General features: G+C 57.1%; 1 protein-coding gene across 3 annotated transcripts; it reads left to right on the top strand.

The window, feature by feature from the left end:
* Positions 1 to 4,574: 4,574 nt before the first annotated feature.
* On the top strand, positions 4,575 to 16,352 carry EPS8L1 (EPS8 signaling adaptor L1; the record flags this gene model as incomplete). 3 transcript variants are annotated; one of them, XM_082676046.1, is made up of 20 exons in its annotated part: positions 4,575 to 4,633; positions 5,252 to 5,304; positions 6,764 to 6,804; positions 7,058 to 7,116; positions 7,678 to 7,839; positions 8,169 to 8,318; positions 8,890 to 8,972; positions 9,349 to 9,610; positions 9,870 to 9,996; positions 10,201 to 10,289; positions 10,385 to 10,459; positions 10,551 to 10,699; positions 11,750 to 11,891; positions 11,999 to 12,027; positions 13,987 to 14,116; positions 14,211 to 14,324; positions 14,531 to 14,831; positions 15,016 to 15,205; positions 15,625 to 15,757; positions 15,852 to 16,352. In XM_082676046.1, the coding sequence occupies 19 exons, from the start codon at positions 5,288 to 5,290 to the stop codon at positions 15,936 to 15,938; spliced, it is 2,340 nt and encodes a 779-aa protein (XP_082532172.1). In that variant the 3' UTR covers positions 15,939 to 16,352. The 3 variants fall into 3 exon arrangements, with proteins under 3 accessions (XP_082532172.1, XP_082532171.1, XP_082532173.1); XM_082676045.1 differs by lacking the exons at positions 4,575 to 4,633; positions 5,252 to 5,304 and having other exon boundaries at positions 6,663 to 6,804; XM_082676047.1 differs by lacking the exons at positions 4,575 to 4,633; positions 5,252 to 5,304; positions 15,625 to 15,757 and having other exon boundaries at positions 6,663 to 6,804.
* Between the last annotated feature and the right edge of the window lie 364 nt (positions 16,353 to 16,716).

Raw genomic sequence — 16,716 nt, 5'->3', positions numbered from 1 at the left:
ATTAAAAAAAAAAAAGATGGTTAATTTCAGGTCAATTTTTTAAAAAAATTTGATCAAAACACTTCTATAGTACCATCAATTTCTGATCCTTACAGTGACCCTGGGAACCCACAATCCACCCCCATCACCTTTCTGACTTCATGTCCTACCCCTCTGCCCTCAACACTCTGCTCCATAAACAGTAGCCTTGCTGTGTGAGCATTCACCTCAGGACCTTTGCACTGGCCCTTGCTTCAACCCAGGATCCAGACTCAAGTCTGTCTGGAGCCCTTTCCCCATCACTGCCTCCTGGATGCAGTCCCCCAACACGGAAGCCAAATGCCTTCAGCTTCAGGAGACACATCTGCCCTAGATCCCGCCCAGAGAATAAACAGCTCACCACCAGCCTCCCTCCTCTGGCCAGGCCAGTTTTTAGACTCACCCTCCTGGTGCTACTCCCCGCCCGCTCTCCAGGGCCAGCCAGTCTCAGAGGAATTTCAAGGAACAACCTTTCCTAACCCCTCAGGTCCCAGGAAGAACTCCTCCGAGCTTCTACGCTGCCGGAGCGACCTCTGTTTATGGCACGTTTCAGGCAACCCATGTTTAAGTCACCTCCCCACCCAGACAGGGAGCTTCTTGAGACTCAGGCTTGGGGCAAGTGCATTTGAGTTGAAGTTTGGCTACCCTATCCTTTGCAATTGTCATGGTCAACACCAATATCATGACCATCCTCATAGCTGTCTCCAGTCTCATCTCCTCTGGCCAGCCACACCCCCACCTGCCCAGCCTCCCCAAGGTATTCCCTCAGCCTAAAACCCTCTCTGCATTCCTGGCTCCACCTTGAAATTCAGGTCAAGGCTCCCATGACACCTCGTCAGAGAGGTCATCCCTGACTACCTCACCAGAAGTGGCCACACCTGCCTGTCCCTCAGTGACTCCATTTCTTCACATTTATTTCCTCCACAGAGATTACCACAATCTGAAAGTCTTACTCATGTGTGTGTCCCTACCTGTTTATCTTCTGTCTTCCCACCACACCCGCTAGAATGACAACAACACAAGGGCAGGGGTTTTGTCTGCCTAGCACTTAGAACGTGCTTGGTACACAGTAGGTGCTTGAGTATTTGCTACTACATGACTTTGGGACTTTGCATACGCCACTCCCCAAGCTTAGAATATCATTCCTTGCCGCATCTTCCTTGGCGAACTCCTATTCATCCTTCAGAACCCCATCCAGTTATCACTTAACCTGGGTGGTCTTCTTTGACTGCCTCACATACCCACCACAAAGTTGGAATAAGTGTCTCCTCTGGGGACACTCAATGCCCTGTTGCCACCTCCAGCAGTGCACATGTCACTGTGAATTGCTACTGTGGGTGCCAGCAGGGTCTATTTCCCCAATCGACCTGACTTCTTGAGGGCAAAGGATGAGGCACAATTAGGTCTCAGGGACCATTTATTGAATGAATGAATGAATGGACAAATATGTAAGTAACTATATCTCCCTGAGACCCAGCTCCCATCTTATTTATATGCCCTGCCAGACCTGTGAATTCGACCTCCCTCCTTGTCCTAGGAATTCATCAGCAAATCCTACAGTTGGGGGACAGGTGTGGGGAGCATGCCTTGGGCGAGGAGGATGAGGGAAGAGATGGGGTGGTTTCAGATATGACATACAGAGGATCCTGGCTTAACAAGCAGCAGTGAGAATTCTGTTTGGTTCCTGGGATCTCCCAACAGAGAGAATAAACAATCCAGTTCCCCAATAACAAAGCTATCCCAGTTCAGGGACAGAGGCAGATTCAGACCCACAGAGTCCTAAAGTTCACTCAGTAAAAGGCGCTCTACCGTCGGTGTTTTGGTGCCGGGTTCCCCGCCCCCCGGTGAGCACCTCCACCCAGGGCTTACTGAGGCAGACAGTGCAGGGGTGTGAGCCTCCACTGGTATTTGGGAACCACGTGCTACGGTTTGGAGAGAGGGAGGCGCCTCCTTTGTGGCAGGGAAGAAGGAAGGAGGCCCTGGGCTCTGAACGAGGGCAGGGCGGAGGCTGGGTTTTGGTCTCACCTGCTGCTCCGGAGCGCAAAGAAGCTGCTGTGGGTGGGGCCTGGGGGCGCCTGCGCTCCACCGCCCTCCTCCCTCAGACCCAGGGACCAGGTCCCCAGCCCCTCCCCACTCAGACCCAGGGACCAGGTCACCAGCCCCTCCTCCCTCAGACCCAGGGGTCCGGACCCCCAGCCCCTCCTCCCTCAGACCCAGGAGTCCAGGCCCCCGACTCCCACTGAATGCCTTTACAAGGACACTTCTCTCCACCTGCACGCGAAGAAAGGGCCTGGTCTCAGCCAGATCTGCATTTGTCATGGCCCGGAGCCACTGAGACTTGGCCAGATGGCCCTCCCCTCCGTGGCTCAGGCAGCTCCTGGCCTGGAACACTCCTCCCTCATCCTCCAGGCCACCTGGGGCTGCCAAACTTGCCCTTCAGGTTTAGCTCTGGCCACCCCACCCCTCCTCCTTCAGGAAGCCTGCCCTGACCCTCTGAGGAGCCGCTTCCAGGCTTCCGAGGAACCCTTAGCATCTGCCATTATAGGACCTGTGGAAAGAAAGACATCATCGATGTGCTTGCTAACACTTCTTCCCTAGGATTTTCTCTTCGTTGAGTACTGTACTAAGACCTCTCCATAACCTCCTTTAATCTTCCCAGTGCTGTTATCCCCATTTTACAGATGGGGGACTGGGGCACAGAGAGGTTAAGTAATTTGCCCAGGGTCACACAGCTAGATAGGGGCCTGGACCATGAGGTGGTAGCACAGAGTAACAACCAAGATGCAGTGTCTGAACTGTATGGCCTGGGTTCAACCATCTCTACCACTTATTAGCTGTGTGATTATAGACACGTTACTTAACTTTAATATGTCTTGGTTTCTTCATGTATAAAATGGGGATCATTGAACCCATTTCTTAGGACGTTGTGAGGTTTATACACACACACACACACACACACACACACACAAGGTGCTCAGAAGAGGATATGAGCACACAATAAGTATTACCAAAATTATTAAGTGGCAAAGCCAGGACTCGAACCCACACCCACCTGGGCTCTTTATGATCACACCACACAATAGGATTATCTCTCTTTCTGTCTGTTCTTTCTTCCCCATCAATCCAGGACAAGGATGTGCCTTCTCTGGTTTCCAGCCTCTCGTAGTAGAGACTGTGGGGTCAACATGTGTTCAGTGAAGCAAAAATGCACACAAGTGCACCAAATGCAAAAACTCAGTAATTCAACAAATGTCACTCCAGCACTTACTACGTGCAAGACCCTATTCTATATGCTGCAGGTACATTGGGGAACTGAACACACAATAGTCTTTGTTGTCCTGAAGCCTTACATTCTAATGGGGAGGACATAAAACAGACAAAATAAACAGGTAATATGTGAGTTACAGGGTGATAAATGATCTGGAGAGAAACTAAATGTTGGGGGAGGGGGAAGAGACTCGGAAGGAGGGACGGGTCAGAGGTGCTGCCATGTTAAACAAGGTTGCCAGCCAGGCCTCCCGAGGTGCTGCCATTCAAGCGAAGACCTGAAGAAGATGAGGGAGCAAGCCTCTTCTCATCGATGGATATGAGAAGAGCTTTCCAGGCAGCGGGTACAGCAAGTGCAAAGGCCCTGAGGCAGAATGGCATCTGGGTACTCAAGGAGCAAAGGAAGAGATGAGGTAGGGTACCATCACTTAAGGCCTTGTAGAAGGTCTTCTCTTTTATCCAGAGAAATGGGGAGCCACCGAAGCCTTTTGAGAGTGGAGTGACGTAAGCTGATTTAGGTTTCTATGGGGGTCCATGCATTGAGACCGGACTGGGGAGGAAGACGGCAGGGAGACCACTCACTGCATGTGTAACTCTGAGCAAGTCTCTGAGCCCTTGTGAGCCTCAGTTTCCTCATCTGCCAAATGGAGACACCCCAACACTCACTCCACTGGGCTCGGGGAAGAAGCGGTGTGTATAACTCAGTTAGCGAGGTCCATGGCACAGGGGAAGTTCTCGGAAGGAGATTTTCATGCCTGGGGAGCCTGTTCATTTTTGTGATGCCCTTGGAGCAGTGTTGGGCATTGAGTCTTAGCTGTCATCGTTATCGGGAATTACTGAGGGACATTTCCAAAGGAGGAGGGAAGGGGAGGGCTGGGGGCCGAGGGCACCGGTGGAGATAGGAACGCCAGAGAGGAGGTGTGCACAGAGCAGGGATGGACACCAGCCCTGGAGATGGAAAGGTGGCTCCGGGTTCAAAGCCCACCCTTCCACATTGACCATGAACAAGCGGCAGTCAACTTAGCAGAGATACCAGGAGAATCGCAGAGATACCAGGAGAATTCGAAGCGGGTATTTCTGACGCGTGAAGGAGTTTGACATCGAATTACTGTAGTTTCTCCTGTTGTGATGGAGACAATAAGCTTTCTGGCTCCCCTGAGGACATCCCAGCCGGCGCCCTGGGTCTGTCAGCCAGCCCCGCCCAGGGGCCACGCCAGCAGGCTGTACCAGGTGAGTGCTCAGGTATGTGGAGGAGGGAGGGCCCTGGGAGTGAGCAGGAAGGAGAGGCCCCTGTAGGGAAGGGAGAGAAGAGCTCAGAGCCTCCTGTCTGACACAGCTTGAGCAGCAGGTGAGGAGGGGGCCCAGGGAAGAGAGCTGGGTCCTAGCGAGGAGGGACGGGAGGTGGGGACTCCTGGGTCTGGGGGAGGGGAGCAGGGGGCCCAGACTCCTGGGTCCAGACACAGGAAAGGCTGGGGGAACTAAAGTCTAGTTCTGAAGAGCTGGGGGCTGGAGATCGTACCCGAACACCTAAGGGAAGACTATGGGGTCGTAGGGGCTGAGGAATTGGATGAATGTTCTCTGAGGAGACTTGGTGTCCAAACCCTTTAGTTCCAAGGGACAAGGAGCTCTGAGTTCTGGACTCCTGGGCCCCTGAGAAGGTAAAAGGCTAGAAGACAGGGAGACAGGATCCCTGGGTAGAGGAAGGAAAATGGGGTACACACAGGTTAGGGAGCTGAATGCATGGAGCCCTGAGGAACTGGGGGTGCGGCAGTGTACTAGGTGTGAGGGGGGAGGGCCTGCAGGTCTAGATTCCTGGTCTGAGGAACGACGGCCTGAGGGCCTGGACATCTGGGTCTGAGGGAGGAGGGGCTGGGGGCCTGGATTCCTGGTCTGAGCGGGGAGGTGCTGGGGCAGGAACCATAGGTCCTGAGATCAGGTCCGGCCTCACCTCTTTGCTGCCTCCCAGGGCTCCAGGTGGCAGGAGCTCCCCATTCTCGGCACCATGAGCTCCACCACTGGGTAAGTACCCCCGCCCACCGGGTCCCCCGGCCGCCCCGCCCTTCCCCCCCGACCCTTTCATCCACACCCGCAGCCTGGACACTCTGAGGACCACCTGAGCTGCCTCCCTCCTGCTGCCAAGCAGACAGACCTGGGTCCAAATCCAGGCGCTAACTTTCAGCAGTGGTGTGGCCCTGGCCAAAGGACATCACCTCTTCAAGCCTCAGTCCCTCCTCCGTGAAACAGGGACAATTCCGATAGGCTAATGCACATACAGCACCTAGCAGAGCATCTGACCAACAGCAGGTGTTCAACTCATGAGAGCTGCTAGGCCATCGCTGTTACCTTTTTCCTTTTTCTTTTTTTGGCTGCGCTGCGTGGCATCTGGGATCTTAGTTCCCCAACCAGGGATGGAACCTGGGCCCACGGCACTGAAAGCACCGAGTCCTAACCACTGGACCTCCAGGGAATTCCCAGTTGTTATATCTTATTATTAAATATTGACCCTTTGCTAAAAGCTCAGGACTGTTTATAATGAAGGGTCAAGTCTCCTGGAGTAAGCAGGGAGAAGGATAAAGAGAGAAGTGTGGGAATAGCTGCATGGGAGATGGAAGGGAGTGAGTTCTCCAGCCCAGAGGTAAACAAATTGTGGGGAGATTTGACTGACAAGGGCAGGAAGAGGAGCAGAGGTTTGACTAAAAGAGTTTCTCATCCTTCATCTCTCATCTCCGACCCCAACCAAGCTCTGAGCTGTTATTTCTGTGGAAATGGGGACTCGAGAATTCTCAGAGAAAGATCTGGCTGAAAAGAACCTGGCCCGTGGGGGTAGGAGGGGAAGAAGATAACTTTCCATCTACTCCCAATACTAATGCTATTGTAAAAAATCCCATTTATTGGGAGTTCCCTGGTGGTCTAGTGGTTAGGATTTGGCGCTTTCAGTGCCATGGCCCAGGTTCAATCCCTGGTCGGGGAACTGAGATCCTGCAAGCCACGCAGCACAGCGCAGCCACAAAAAAAGAAAAAAAAATCCCATTTATTGAGCAACTACTGTGTGTTAAGCCTTTTGCATCATCTTAATAATGATAATAACAGTTACTAAGGCTGCACAACATTCCAACTGCATCATCTCATTGAATTCGCCCAACAGACCTACCAGACACTGTAGGGTAACTAACCCCTGTCTTATGGAAAGGGAAACTGAAGCAGGAGAGATCGTCTCCCACCCGGGGTCTTATGACAAAGCAGTAGCTGACAGGGGATTTGAACCCAGGTCTGGGTGACAGTAGAGACCACACTCGCCACCACGAGCCAGTACCACTGCCATACTTGTCTCGTTAAAGTCCAGCTCTGGCCCTGCCCTCCCCTGCTCAAAACCCTCCATGGCTCCCCACCGCCCTCACAAGCTCTGCTGGGCACTCAAAACTCCCATGATCTGCCCCCAATTCCCATGGCCCCTCTCACCCCTCTTTTCCTTCACTAGTCCAGAAGCTTCTCCCAAACGGAGTGCCAAGTCTATCTATGGTGAGTTGAGGGGCAAGGAAGCCCCGGGCCAAGAGAAACTAGGTCTGAGGGAGGAGGTAACTGAGGACCCGAACTCCTGGATCTGATGGGGGAAGGGTTTGGGGGTCTGGACTCCTTTTCTGAGGGAGGAGGGGCTGGGGGTCTGGACTCCTGGGTCTGGAGGGGAGGGGGCTGGGGGGCTGGACTCCTGAGTCTGAGGGGGAAGGGGCTGGGAGCTGGGTCTCCTGCAGCCATTCTCCTTCTCCCCCCACAGAACAGAGGAAGCGGTACTCCACCGAGGTTATGGCCGATGTTTCCCAATATCCAGTCAATGTGAGTCTGGGGTCTGTGTTGCCACGGGGAGTCTTGCAGGAGGCAAGGCAGGCCTGAGGAGATGGGGGAGTTGAAAGCAGTTGGACCTCCAAGCAGCAAGAACTTGGGAAACTCAGTTTGCTCATCTGCAAAGTGGACTCCTTCTGCCTTGCCTCAGATGTGGGTACTCAGTGGAGGAACTCAATTCCACTTGAATCTGCCAACTTTTCCTCTGGACCAGCGCCTGTGCTGGACAGTTGGACCACAGGGACAAGTCAGATGCAATCCTGGATGAGTAGGGGTCAGACAAGGTCCAGAGGCACCAGCAAAATTGCCAGGTGCTCTAACGGAGGTAGAGCTGCTTAGAAGGAACTAGATATAATCCAGACCATTCTCTGCCTTCAAGGGGTCTAGCTGGAGAGCTAGACCCAGGGAAGACACACAAAGGGCACTGGGAGGAGGTGGAGCAGGTGATCAGAGAAGGCTTCCCAGAGGAGGTGTGCGTAGTCGCAGGCTATAAGGCTGATGCCAGGGGCTTCTCAGCCCACCTGGCTTCATCCTGGGACTCACTGCTTTCTCCAGCACCTGGTGACCTTCTGCCTGGGTGAGGAGGATGGCGTGCACACGGTGGAGGACGCCTCGCGGAAGCTGGCCCTCATGGACAGCCAAGGCCGCGTCTGGGCCCAGGACATGCTGCTGCGCGTGTCTCCCACACACGTTGCGCTGCTGGACCCAGTCTCCAAGGTGCCACGGGGCACACGGGTGGAAGGAGCAGCTTGGACTGAGCCCACCAAGGCATGGAGAGCCCTAGGGACCTCAGGGATCTGAGTGCGAATCTTGATTCCTGCACGGTCTTCCTCTAGGAACTTTGGCAAGGGACCCCCGCCCCCTTTTTGAACCTCATTAGCCTCATCTATTAAACAGGGGTGTTATCCCTGGCCCCTCAACTTGGGGTGGAGGTTGCCCTGCGCAGTGCCTGTACGTGCTGGCACTGCTGGCACTGCTGGCACCACTTAGGAGTATCCTTGGCTCAGGGTCTCAGTTTACCCGCTGTCCCACCCTCCACCCCACAGGAGGAGCTGGAGTCTTACCCGCTGAGCGCCATCGTGCGTTGCGACACGGTGATACCGCCGGGCCAGAGCTGCTCACTGCTGCTGCTCGTGTGCCAGGAGCCCGAGCGCACGCAGCCCGACGTGCACTTCTTCCAGGGCCTGCGTCTGGCGGTGAGCGAGCGGGGGTCGGGGCCACAGACTGAGACCCTGTGGATTCCGGGCGCGGAGCTGAAACTGGGCGGAGTCCGGAGCCGGACCCCCAACGGGGCGGGGCCTCTAAGACGGGGGGCACGGTGTACGGCAAAGGCGGGGTCAGGGCCAGCGGAGGGGGCGTGACCTGTAAAGGAATTCTGGGAGGGAGGGGGATTTGAGAACAGATCGAACGTAGGGTCGAGAAGGAACGAGAGGGCCGAATGGAGACGGAGGCTAAGAGCTAAGAGCTCGGACAGAACGTGGACAGAACATGGAAGTGAGGGTCTGGGGGAGCAGCCAGAACTAGGATGGGAGTGAGTGTGGTCAGGGGCGAAGCGCCATGTGGACGGGGCCTCCGTGGTTGGGGGAGGGGTCTAAGGCAGGGACAGTTTAAGAGCCAGGGTGTGAGTTCAGGGCGTGGACGTGCGTGGGCGCAGTGCGTGAGCTATGACTGGACGTGGTCTGGGGCCGAGCTGAGGAATCGATTCGGAGAGCCGCCTGGGCGGGCAGTGGGTGGGTTGCGGTCGCGGCCTGACGGCGTGATTGACAGGCGGAGCTGATCCGAGAGGACATCCAGGGGGCTCTGCACAACTATCGCTCGGGCCGCGGGGAGCGCAGGGCGGCGGCGCTCAGGTAAGGGGGTCGGGCTGGAAGCTGGGGAGAAGAGACGACGGGGAGGTCTCTGGGGAGCCAGCTCCCCTCTTTGGGCCTTAGTTTCCCCAACTGAGAAATCGGTGGATACCACTAGCCTAGAGCAGAACGAGTTTTAAATGGAGTCAAACAAACCCTGTACCAAGTATACTCCCCTCCCCTCGGTTTCTCCTCCCTCTGCCTCAGTTTCCCTCCGGAGAGGTGCTCTCCCATCCCCCATATATCGGATTTCTCCCTACCACTGAGAGCCTAGGTTTGACCCCTTTGGGCCACAGTGTTTCAGATTGAAGCCCCGAATTTCTCCCCTCCCCGGACCCCTCGGTGTGCCCAGCCTTAGTTTCCCCTTCTTCCCCCGCAGGGCTACGCGAAAGGAGCTGCAGTGCCACCCCTCGCCCGCCGCCGAGACCCCGCCCCTGCAGCACCGCCCGACGGTCCGCGCCGCGATCAACACGGTGGAGCCGGCCACGGGCCGCGGGCGACCCCAGGCGGACCCCATCCCAGAGACTGCAGAGATGCGGAGGCCGGGCCGGGCGGAGGTCTGCAGCAGCGCTGACCCGACCTCTCGGGACCTGGGCCCCTGCGGCCCAGACCTGGCCAGTCTGCAGGCGGAGCGGGAAGTGGTGAGTGAGGCGGGGCTAGGGCCGGGGCGGGACTGGCTGCAGGTGTGAATCTTCTGTCAGGGGGTGGGGCTTGGTTCTGGGGACTTGGTCAGACTTCTGGGGGGTGGCCGGAGGGGACAGAGTGGGGGCAGAGTCAAGCATCAGAGGGCGTGGCCCGGCCTAAATGTGCCTAAGCGCTCTTGGTTTGAGAGGGCTTGGACAGGGGTGATGAGGGTCCAAGATTCAGGGGTCCCACGTATCCCCCTGCTCTGCCCCCCAGGACATCCTGAACCACGTGTTCGACGACGTGGAGACCTTCGTATCAAGGCTGCAGAAGTCTGCCGAGGCGACCCGAGTGCTGGAGCACCGAGAGCGCAGCCGCAGGACCCGGCACCGGGAGGCCGGGGGTGAGGAGGCGCCACCGAGTGGCAATCCTGAACACCCTCTTCCTGGCCACTCCCAAATATCCACCCTCTCCCTTGGGTCTCCCCTTGCACCCCCTGCCAGCTTGACTCCCTATCGCGATCTCACTGGGTCTCTGCCTCTCTCTTCGACCCTGCCTGACGCTGTCTGCATGTGCCCCATCACCGCGCCTGCCTCTCTACCCACAGAGGGCCTCCTGACGCTGCGGGCCAAGCCGCCCTCAGAGGCCGAGTTCACTGATGTGCTTCAGAAAATCAAGTACGCCTTCAGCTTGCTGGTGAGGACGCGTTCATCCCGGGGCGTCAGGGGGCGAGGGGAATAACAAACCTGACCTGTCCGCGCACTAATACCAGCACCTCCCCGGCTCCACAGGCCCGGCTGCGCAGCAACATCGCCAACCCCTCCTCCCCAGAACTGCTGCACTTCCTGTTCGGACCTCTGCAAATGGTGAGACACCCCCGGCCTGAGGGCTGCCTGCAGCAGGAGGGTTCCACTTCAAGAAGGTCTGATAGCTTGCCCACTCTTGCGCCGCTGCCAGATTGTGGACGCCTCGGGCGGCCCCCAGTTCGCGAGCTGCGTGCGGCGGCCGCATCTGACTTCCGAGGCTGTGGCGCTGCTGTGGGACAACGTCACCCAACTTGAAAACACGCTCTGGACCTCGTTGGGGGACTCTTGGACCCGCCCGGGGTAAGAGGCGGGGGTGGGAGGCTGGAGGAGCGGCAATTTAGGGGCGGGGCTGGGAGGCTGGGGTCGTGGTGATTGGAGAGACAGGCCTGAAAGGCAGGAGGCGTGGTGATCCGGGGGCGGAGCGGGGCGGGGGGGGGGGGTGGGTGCTGGCTGGGAGCGTGGTGATTGGACGGACGGGGCTGGGAAGCAGGAGGCGTGGAAATTTAGGGGTGGGGTTGGGAGGAAGTGGCGGGACTGTTGGAAAGATGGGGCTAGGAGGGTAGGTTAGTTGTGGGGCTTAGCTAGAGGGTGTCGCCAAAGAAATTGAAGTTCAGGTGGGACTAGGTCAAATGCCACGATCCGATGAGGAAAGGCGAGCAGCTTTGCGTGGCGTATGAAACTGTCTGCTGAGCCTCAGACAGCAGCCACCCCCTTTGGTGGTGTGGCAGTGCCGGTGGTTCTCTCCTAGGCAGGCCTGTCAACTCCAGGCTCTGGTAGTAATTTGTACCCAGGACCTGTCCTCTTAGCCACTCACCTTTCCCCAAGGAGTGTGTTGTTTTCTCTGTTTAAAAAAGTTGCAAAAATAAATCTTAAAGTTAGGTAGTTAGGTTTTTCATAGCATGATTTAAAAAAAAAAAAAACTCAAACCGGAATAAAAGGCAGGACTTGGAGGAATGGAGTGAGGCTATGCCGAAGAGGCGGGCTTAGGAAACGTTTGGTCTGTGGTTTTGGAAAGGGGGAGCAGTCTTTGCGCTTGGAGGCTGAGAGCTTCAAGGGAGTAGGTGCAGAGCTAGCTGCTGGACTTAGGGGAAAGGGACGGGATGTGTGTAGCTAGAAACACGGTTTGGAATCAGAGGCCAGGGCGGAGCATGAATGGAATCAGGGTATTTACAAATATAGTTGATGTCGTGGATGCAGCTTAGAGGCAAGGGCAGGGCTTGGCAAAAGGGGGCAGGATTAGACTTGTTGGACTAGAACGAGGCTTAAGGGGAGGGGGAGAACTTCATGAAGTTACTGACAGGGAGGTCATACCAGGATCCCTGAGGATCCCTTGCCCCTCCTTGGCTGCAGGATAGAGCTACCCTCAGAGGAGGGACCCCCATACAGACCTGAGTTCTACAGCGGCTGGGAGCCCACAGCCACGGACCCACAGGGCCGCGCCTGGGAAGACCCGGTAGAGAAACAGCTACAGCACGAGCGGCGCCGCCGGCAGGTGAGGCTAAGGCTTAAGCTGCCCCAGATGACACAGGGGGGGCCGTGACTGGGAATTCTGGGGCGCAGGCCGGGCCCCACCTGATCTACTGCTCTCATCTCCTGCAGCAAAGCACTCCTCAGGTCGCTGTCAATGGGTAAGTTTCAATGGGTGAGTCGGGTCAGGTGGGGTCCAGGAGGGGTGCGTCCTGGGGGGTCCCAGCGCTGACTCCGCTTCCCCTTTTTTCTTTTTCCTTTTGTCTTCCCGGCTCTTCGAAGGTGGGTGAGGTGGCGATGAGGCAGGGGCCTGGGCTGGGACGGGGGGAGGATCAACGAGGGAGGGAGTGGGGCCCAGACTTCTGGGTTCTAGGGAGGAGGGAACTGGAGGCCCAGATTCCAGGGTCTATGGGAGGAGGGTGCTGGGAGTGGGTAAAGTCTGAGAGGGACCTCTAGATCCCCAAAGGTCTGGAAGAAGGCAGTTTGGTTTCCCAGGGCCTGGGAAGCTCCCTGCCTGGGTCCCTATAAGGACAGAGTCCTGGGTGTTGGAGAGAAGAGGCTGGGGAATTAGATATTGGGTTTTGAAGAAGAGCTCAAGTCTGGTGCTTGGGACCTTGGAGACCCAGGGAAGTAGGCTTGGGACTTAAAGGGCCAAGGGGCAAGTTTCTGGGAAAGTTAGGAAGTGGTAGTATCTCTGGGCTCCTGAGAGAGGTAAAGGCTGGGAGGCTGGACCCTTGCTTTCCCAAGGCTCTAGAGCAATTGTCTCAGTCCCTGCTGGGTGTCACACTGGGACCTTTTAAGCATTAAAAGGTCGAGGAAATTAAAGCTTGAGATCTGGACTCCTAGGTCTCTGGAGGAGGAAAGAACTGGGGGTGCAAATTCATAGTTCCAACAAGCAATGGTGGTGCAGACTCTTGGGTCCCGGGGGAAGAAGGGCCTAGAGGAGCTAGGATTCCTTGGGCAAGTCGGGGGGCAGATGGGAGGGAAGCTGCGTGGGATGAGAAGACAACAAAGCCGCAGGTCTGGAGGAGCAGAAGGGGGTCTGGGTGAGGGCTTGGGCAGAGAGTCTCAGCAGAGACGGCGGCGTGCTGGGAGCTGCCGCCGGCCCCACACAGGGGGTGCCTCGGCCCTGAAGACTCCCCTCTCCCTTGCACAGGTAGGCCTGATCCGGGCTGAGGTGCCTTTTACTGCGTTGTCAGAGCTAAAAGTCTGCTCCCCTCCCCCCAGCTGCCTGGTCTAGCGGACCCCCCTCTCGGTGCGCTTCTGAACCTTGAGCTTGACACCCACAGCTTTTAACTCACCTTTTTTTTGCGCTTCAAGTTCTTTGTGGAGGGCAGGAGGGGAATGGAAATAATAATAATCCCTCCCTGAAAGAGGGAGAAGTCTGTGAGTTTGTACAGGCTAGCAGTCAGGAGCTCAGGGTCATGGGAGCACGCAGGTTCACATCCGGCTGTGTGCGAGTAGAATGGAATTACTCAGGACATGAGCTCTGGGGCCAGCCTGCCCGGGTCCCAGCCTGACTACACCTCTTTCTTGCTCTGTGACCTTTACATCACCGTGTCACTTGATATCACTGTTCCTTTCCTGTAAAATGGAGATAATAATTGGGTCTCTGGAGGGAGGAAGGAACTAGGGGGTCCAAACTCACGGTTCTACCAAGTGTTGTCTCTAGCATCAAATCAGCTAATACATGTAGCAGACTTTGAACAGTGTCTGGCATGTAATAAGTGCTATATAAGTGCTAACTATTGTTTTTATTATGTTTATGAGTTATTATGCATGAGTCAAGTACACAGTAGATGCTCAATAAACAGCAGCTGTTTCTAGCTGTGTAATCTGGGGAGAGTCATTCTATTTCTCTGAGCCTGAATGTTCTCATCTATAAAATGGAGCTGATGCTAGTACTCATATCATGTGCCTACTGCATGGTGCCAGGCACATAAGGAGCACAGTATATTCAAACCGGTATTACAATTTCAAACCTCTGTTAACAGTATTAACCGGCCTCCCCTGCCTCGACCCCTGCTTGGCGTTAACCCCAGCTCACACCAACACCCTACAGTCCAGAGCAGTGGAGCTGGCTACCTCCTTACCCCGCAACCCTTTCCCCTTCTCCTCAGTCACCAAGACCAGGAACCAGAAGCTGAGCCCCAGGGGCTGGAGCCGGCGGGAAAGTGGGTCCTATGTAATTATGACTTCCAGGCGCGCAATAGCAGCGAGCTGTCTGTCAAGCAGTGGGACATATTGGAGGTCAGAGGAGTGGGGGACGGGGTGTGGGGCTGGGGGGTTGGAGTCCACCCAGCCCTAGCTACAGACACAGCCTCTGAACCCTTCCCTCTTCCAGGTCCTGGATGACCAGCGCAAGTGGTGGAAGGTTCGGGACCAGAGGGGGCAGGAGGGATATGTACCCTATAATATCCTGACACCCCACCCGGGGCCGCGGGGGGGCCGCAGCCTGGTGAGCCAGGGCAGACTCCTGGGTCTTGAGGGAAGAGGGGCTGGGCTCAGATCCTGGGTCCTGGGAACAAGAGGCGTGAGGGATAAGGGGTCAAAGTCACTGGCAGAGGAAGTGGCTGAGGATTCGGAAATTCACCTCCAGGCTAAGGGGACTGGGACCCAGTCCTCTTTCCGATCCAGGTGCTCTCCTCTTTTTCCCCTCTCCAGGAGAACAGCACTCCCTCTCCCCCTCCACCACCAATGTCGGCCCCGGCTCCGGCTCCCCCTCCACCACCAGCGCCGGCCGTGGCTCCGGCTCCCCACCCCCCACCAGCGTCCGCCCTGGCTCCGGCTCCCCCTCCCCCGTCAGCCTCGGCCCCGGCTCCTACCCCCCCGCCCCCTCCCGCACCAGTGCCGACCCTGGCTCCAGCTCCCGGTGCCCGACCAGCGCGGACCCAGGCTCCGGCTCCGTCTCGGTCTCCCAGGGACAGCTGCGAGAGCCTCAACAACTTGGACTCCGGCAATAAGGGTGAGTGGTGGGGGCACCCCTTCGAAGGAGCGGTCCTTGTCCTCGCTTTCCAGGCAGAGAAACCGAGGCTCAGAAAGAGTAAACAGAGTCCCGACCCATCACAAGGACGCTGGAGGTCCCCGACCCTCTGAGCCCAGGGCCCTTCGCCCTGAGTCCGCCCTCCCTCCCGGTTTCCCGCCTGCAGAGAAATTCTCCCAGATGCTCAGTATCAACGAGGAGCTGCAGGCACGCCTGGCCCAGGGCCTCACGGGCCCCAGCCGCGCAGCCCCGGGGCCCCGCGCCCCGGAGCCCCGCGCCCCGGAGCCGCAGCTCAGCCCGCGCTCCAACGCTTCGGAGGTCCGCGCCTGGCTGCAGGGCAAGGGCTTTAGTTCAGGGTGAGTGTGGCAGGTGCCGGCTAGGGGACCCTGAGATACCGGCGCTAGGGGCGGAGCGCTCCGATTGGCCCAGAGGGGGCATGGCAGACCACGGGAGACCGGGATTGGTCCAAAACGGGGGTCTGTCTGATAGCAACTGTGACTGTCGGGCTGCGATTGCCATGTTTTTCCAGGCTCCGATTGGAGTCTCTAGGGAAGCCCCGCCTCCCTTGGAAGGCAGCCCCCCCCCCCACGGCGCGCTATGATTGGTGGATGGGGATTCAGGAGCCATCAGCAGCGGCCGCCCCCCGGCTTGAGAGCTAGAATGCTGCTCAGATTGGACAAAGGGCTAAGCGGGCGTAAAGTGGTTGGTGGGGCTGAGGAGGCTTGAGCCGTGATTGGCCAACAGGCCTGACTGTGCCCTGGATGCCCCTGCTCAGGACCGTGGCCGCGCTAGGCGCACTGAGCGGCGCGCAGCTATTCTCGCTGCAGAAAGATAAGTTTCGGGCGCTGAGCCCCGAGGAGGGGGCGCGCGTGTACAGCCAGATCACAGTGCAGCGCTCGCTGCTGGAGGTGAGGCGGGCGCTCGTCCCCGAGCCCGGACTGGGGAGGGGGCTGAGGTCTCTGCCTGCAAGGTCCTGATTTTCCACCCCCACCCCCACTCCAGGACAAAGAGAAAGTGTCAGAGCTGGAGGCGGTAATGAAGAAGCAAAAGAAGAGGATGGAAGACGAGGTGGAAACGGAAGTCATTTGATCCTTCCCCGCCCCTCCACTAAGTTTCCAGGAAGCAGCCCCGCGGGAGAACGGACTCTGCAGACTGCCCCCACCAACGGAAGTAGATCCCTCCAGGGATCGCCGACCTGTTCCAGCCTTGGTCTTACCCCGTCCGGTTAGATAAATCGGCCCGTCCTTAATGGAGTCTCCTGAGAAGTGCTCTCTTATTGGCCGAGAACGGGCACTGAGACAATTTAGGGCAAGTGCTTGCGCTCGGGAGCCCTGTGTATTGTGATAATGCTACCCAGTCTATAAACAGCCTCCTCTTAGCAGGCGATGTCAACTGCTGTCCCTTTTCTACCCGGGTACCAGGGGCCAGGAACCTGCCCCTCACCCCAGCAACAGCCTCACAGGAAAGGAATCTAGCAGATGTCCCCACTCTCTTTAGTTTCTTCCTCTGAATCCTCCCAACTCAGGCTTCCTCCTGACCTCCCAGCCTCCAGTCTGTCCTCTAGTTCACTCCAGAGGGATCTTCTGAGCACCCGAGGCCCCAGTCCACCCCTTGCTCAAAACCCTTTTCTGGCTCCCCGTCGCCGTCTTAGCCCCATAGCCTGGCATTCGAGGCCCTGAGTGGTTTGGTCCCTACATCTCCAACCTCGTCCTCACCTCCTCATCCCCAGTGCATTCTGGTCCTGCCCTTCTCCACACACTCCCCAAACCCCTTCAACCACTGGAGTTTTAACAATGGCTGGTTTCTGCTGGCTGGAACGATTCTCTGCCTGTTGAAATCCTATTCAGCTGTCCCGACCCAGCTCAAA

This window comes from Grampus griseus, assembly GCF_964374135.1.
Source record: "Grampus griseus genome assembly, chromosome: 19".
In the NCBI taxonomy this organism is placed as follows: domain Eukaryota; kingdom Metazoa; phylum Chordata; class Mammalia; order Artiodactyla; family Delphinidae; genus Grampus; species Grampus griseus.
This window is presented reverse-complemented; position numbering and strand designations above follow the sequence as displayed.